The sequence below is a fragment of the Diceros bicornis genome, chromosome 17 (assembly GCF_020826845.1).
Source record: "Diceros bicornis minor isolate mBicDic1 chromosome 17, mDicBic1.mat.cur, whole genome shotgun sequence".
Lineage (NCBI taxonomy): Eukaryota > Metazoa > Chordata > Mammalia > Perissodactyla > Rhinocerotidae > Diceros > Diceros bicornis.
Genome location: NC_080756.1, coordinates 22,660,680 through 22,665,861, shown reverse-complemented (window position 1 = coordinate 22,665,861; position 5,182 = coordinate 22,660,680). Strand labels below are relative to the sequence as shown.

The following is a 5,182-nucleotide window of genomic DNA, read 5'->3' as shown; positions in this document are numbered from 1 at the left end:
GCCCACTTCCATCTTTTAAAAATTCTTATCTCTCTTTGCCCCAGTGACAACACATCCCTGATGTTCCTTTGCCATTTTCTGACCACTCTTCTATCTCATTCTTTAGCTCCTCCTCCATGCCCACTGTTAAAAACAACCATTCTTTGACTGCCTTATCTTTGCCAGGAAGAATCCAGAATTCAAGCTCTCCTATTCCTGTCACTAATTCACTGTGTGGCCTGAGACAACCCACAACCCTCTCTGGGCTTCGTTTGTCCCTGAGAAAGGGAAGGAGCTGGATTCAACGATCCAAAACATCCCTTTGAGCAATGCAGTGCTATGCTTCTCTATCCTAATCTCATTCCTGTATTCCACTGGTATGTGGTACAGTTTCAGAAAGCCAGTGCAAGTCTGTGATGGAGCTAAGACCACCGGGAAATCATCACTTCCAGTATGGGAAGGAACCTTAAACATCACCTAGTCTGAAACTTTCACTTTATAGCTGAGGACACCTAGGTCCAGAGTGGGTATTCAATTACTGCTTAGCAGATATGGGGCTAAGAAGGGGGTCTCCTGGGCTCTCACGCGTTGCAAAATTGGAGCTTATGTGTCTTCCAAACCCAGTTGAAGTGCATAATGATATTAGAGTAAAACATGTAAAACACTTTACAGCCTTTTTCCGCTTAAAAAAATAAACTCTACATTGTAACTCAAAGAACTTTGGAGAGATGTTTGCCATAGAGGGTACTTTACACAAAATAGAACAATCTGATCACGTAAAACATCTCCAATTTATGTTTTTAAATAGTCAAATAAAACAGAACATCAAGTCACAGAATACATATATTTACATTAATTCAAATGTCTAAAGCACAATACAATGGGATCTATTTAATAGCTCATATAATTTAAGATTTACATACACACGAGCATATTAAACAAACATTAGTGTGCTAGAACAAAGGCTTAAGAAGTTACTCAGACATTTTGGTGTTGACACCTACATATTTATGGCAAATAATGATGACTTGAAACTCTCAGTAAGAGCTTTTGTACAAGGATAAGAAATGTACAGAATGGAAAGAAGACAGTCAAACAAGTGTACCTTTATTGCACTATTTCTCCAACAGCATATGGGATGTGGCATTACACAGTAAATGTTTTCAGTGTAGTCTGTCTGCTCTGGTCTGAAATGACGAAATTAGCTGAATTATCCCCAAATCTAACTTGACTTTGTGCTTTACAAATAATTGCTGCTTGGTTCTTCCTTTTACATCTTTTTAAAGTGAAATGGGACACTAATCCTTTTCTTTAACTCAACTTTGGTCCTAATAAATTAGTAAAGTCTCTTTTTAAAGTACACTAATACGTGAAATTTATTTTTTCTTTCAAGAATCCTGAATGGAAGGACACTGTCAGTCATATCAATCACCTCCAGGCCAGCTTTGAAATTGCCAGTGGTGCTAAAGACTAAGATATTGTTATCTGGAACTTAAACTTTGGAAAACAACTCCATCTTCCTCTGGCACGTTGAGCACCCTAAGTGCTGTATCACATTTCCTATCAACCATTTAAAGAGACCATTTGGTTGTCTTTCAAAAAACAAAACATAATTTCTGTCCTGCTGTTTATTTTGCAGACCACACACATAGTTAAACATGGAGAGACTGAATTATTACACCATACAAATATAGGCACAAAATTAAGTGGACGCCACAAAGGGTGTGTCTGAAAACACTGAATTGACTGAATCCGAGTCGGATTTCACCCTGGTGGACTTTAAGATGCCCTCAGCTATAACCGTTTCACTGGCAAAGAGCCTGACTTTCCCGTTCTGGCCTGCTGCAGTATCCTTCAGTGGCTCCAAAAACACCACTCTTTTACTGGCACCTGCCTTCCGTTCATCAGCGAGGGCATCGCTAGCGGGGCCGGGATTGAGTATAGATGAATGGGCACTGCTTTGGTTGAGCATATTTTTTTGCCTCTTGGGTCTACACTTGCAGGGACACGGCGTCAGATAGAGGTACAAAAGTACCAAAACAATACTGGCCACACAGGCTGCAAGAGTGGTAAAAGCTGTGTTGAATGCCTCGTGGGCATGGGATCTGTTTACAGTGAAATTGCTCACATTAATTGTGACATCCACAGTTTCATTCAACAGGCGTTGCCTATTCATTGCAATACAGGAATACACTCCGGCGTCCTCAAAACGAGGACTTTCTATAACCAGACTTCCATTGGGAAACACGTGAAAGTTTTCCATCTCTCTATCCGGCTGCAGCAGGCTGTTATCTGGACCCACCCATATGAAATCTGTATTTGCATTACCGGTCTTGCTGTCACAGTGGACAATCAGCCTCTCCCCAACTTGAGCCTCATGAATAAGGCCAAGCGCACGGAAGGAACCATTGACGATACTGTCAGAACAATTCAAAAAGCCATCTTGGAGCAGAAGCATTTGATGGGAATGCCTAGAGTCAGACCACAGGCGACAGGTATAATCGTTCTTAAAATCCATCACCGAGCTAAAGTGTCTACGATACCAGAAGATCAGCAAGGAGTAAAGGGAACAGTCACAGACAAATGGGTTTCCATGAAGGTAGATGCCTCTCAGCTGTTTGCCTGGCACTAAATTTATATGATGCATTGGCAGGGAGGGGATCCGGTTATAAGAAACATCTAGAAACATCAGTTCTGGTAGCTTGAACCTTCCAACATACAAATCCATGGGAAACTGCGTAAGAAAGTTTCCACTTAAGTAGAGTTTTTGCAATTGGGAGAGCCCTCCAAACGCAGAAGGATCGAGATAGGAAATGCGATTGTTGAAAAGCAGGAGCACTTCCAGAACCTTCAACTCTTGGAATACTGCGCTCTTCACGGTCTTCAGCTTATTGGATGATAAGTCAAGACACTTCAAATTTGGAGTTGTGGAAAAACTGCCCGTGGAAATGCTCGTGATGTTGTTATGACGAATGATTAAGGTGTTCAGCTTGACGAACGACACTGGAATCCACTCAGAATCCAGAAGCCCGATTCTGTTATAACTCAGATCCAGTCTCTTAATCAGTCTGAAAAGATTCCCAGGCACCTTGGAGAGGTTTTTGTTGGTGCAGCTCACGATGTCAGTGGCACAGATGCACGCGGTGGGGCACAGCCCGGAGGCGCCGCGGCTCACAGTCACCGTGATCACCAACAAACACAGCAGTTCCCTGCAGCCCCGTCTGACAACTCCAGGCAGGGCGGGCAGTGTGTGTAAACGTAAAGACATTATGGTCGCCTCTAAGTCTCTTCCAGGCGCCTTTTCCACCAGCTCAGCCTCCCACCAGTGAACCTGGTAAACAATCAATATTTAAAGAGGGGTAAAAAAGCAAAGTTAACTACCACCAGCTAACCCTTAAAGTCATACCTTGCTTTCTTTCCAATAACTTTTGAAATGGAGGTTTTATTTCACACTGGGGAGCCTATGTTGCCTTTTTACTGTTAAACGCAATATTTCCTGGGTTATTCCTGCTTACAGGCATTTACAGTCACATTCTATCAATACAACCGTCTCAACATCTGAAACTCAATATATTTTTGTAAGGTGCATCCTGCGTTGTTTTTTTTAAACTCCCTCCAACAGACACAAAAATACACAAACGCATCCTATAAACAATTAAACGGAAATACTTAGCAAGCCACTCGTCCAGAAAGCAACTCACTGAGCTGGGAAGCCTCACAGGCTCCGGGAATAGGCCGCCGACGGTGGTGTCTTCTGAAGGTCTGTGCGTCTGTCTGTCTCCGTCTGTCACTCTTGCATCTGCCGAGTTCCTTTCCCTCTTGCTCCCGGCGGGCGGCAGCCTCTCGCTGGCTCTCAACTTCGGGGAGTTTCAAGAAGCCGCGGCGGCAGCAGTAACCCCGGGCGCAGGGAACGTCTCCGCCGGCTCCAGCTGGTTCTCCCGGGCTCTCTTCATTGCCCGGCTGAAGGTACCGCCTCGGCGCTCTGGCCGTCGTGCTCCCGGAGCCGGGTCCGAGGGGCGGGGGCGCGGGCAGCCGGCCAGCCCCGGCCCCGCCTCTCCGCGCTTTGGAGGCTACAGGACCCGGGGTTCCCGCGCGCCGCCGGCCGGGTTTTATCCCCGCGCGCCCGGGGTTGGCAGCGGGGCCGGGAGACCGGTCCCGCCCCTGCGCGTCCTCCCTCCTGCGGGAACCAGCTCGGAGGCTGCGGGCGGGAGCGGGCTGGGCGCGTGGCGGGGGGCGCGCGGTGCACGGAGCGGGCGGCGGCGCAGCCAATTGGAGCGGCGGCCGGCGCCCCCCTCACTCCCGCCCGCGGCGCCGCTGCCTCCCGCCTTCCTCCTCCAGCTCCTCTCGGAACCCGGGAGATCGGTGTTGCGGGCGGGGCGGGGGTCCACACCGAGGCCGGGGCTGGCAGCCCCCGGGATGACGACGCACTCAGAACAGGGGCATGGTGGGGTGGGGGGAGATTAAAGGGGACACGCCCAGCCGCGGACGCAGAGGTCGCACCCTTGAAGACCCACTTCGTCACGGCCGCGCAGGTCGCGTCTCTCTCCCACCCAGTCCACTGAGCTCCCCGACCTCTTTCAGCTTTCTTTGAGTGAGATCCGAGGGGGCTTCCACGGCGCTAAGTGCACTTGGTTTTAAAGGTTTACAAAATAAACAGAAGCAGCCTTCCGTCTCCGCCTACATTTGGGGGCCAGAGGTCAGGGGAAGGGGAATCGGACACGTTCCCTCCGCTGCAACAGGCATCTCTCCTGGGGGAAGGAACCGGGAAGGCGCAGCGGGGACACTCCGCACCCCTCTGGGAAAGTTCTTCCCTTTCCTAACTCTGGAGGTGGCATCAGGGATGGTGCCCAGCTCGCGAAGGAGAAGCGCAGGAAAGGAGGCTTGCAGCCGACCTTCCGCCTGGAAAGCAAAGATAAGGGTATTAAGCTTAAAAAAAAAAAAAATCCCAGAGCCAGACTTTGTGTGTGTGTGTGTGTGTGTGTGTGTGTGTGAAAGAGAGAGAGAGAGTGAGTGTGTGTGAGTGTGTGTGAGAGAGAGAGAGTGAGTGTGTGTGTGTGTGTGTGTGTGTGTGTGTGTGTGGCAAATGTGCTTGCGCCGGACAGGGACTGATCCGAGACGGGAAGGGGTGTCCGCGCCGAGATTCTTCAGGAGGTTCTGCATCCCGTGCGTAGAGGCGGGGCGGGCGCCCAACTCAAGCGGCTTT

The 5,182-nt window shown here is 48.9% G+C and overlaps 1 protein-coding gene across 2 annotated transcripts; it reads right to left on the bottom strand.

The window, feature by feature from the left end:
- Positions 1–724: 724 nt before the first annotated feature.
- On the bottom strand, positions 725–4,266 carry AMIGO2 (adhesion molecule with Ig like domain 2). 2 transcript variants are annotated; one of them, XM_058558433.1, is made up of 2 exons: positions 3,685–4,266; positions 725–3,313 (listed from the first exon to the last, which is right to left on the bottom strand). In XM_058558433.1, exon 2 carries the CDS (start codon positions 3,245–3,247, stop codon positions 1,682–1,684), a length of 1,566 nt encoding a protein of 521 aa, XP_058414416.1. In that variant the 5' UTR covers positions 3,248–3,313; positions 3,685–4,266; the 3' UTR covers positions 725–1,681. The 2 variants fall into 2 exon arrangements, with proteins under 2 accessions (XP_058414416.1, XP_058414417.1); XM_058558434.1 differs by having other exon boundaries at positions 725–3,310; positions 3,681–3,973.
- Between the last annotated feature and the right edge of the window lie 916 nt (positions 4,267–5,182).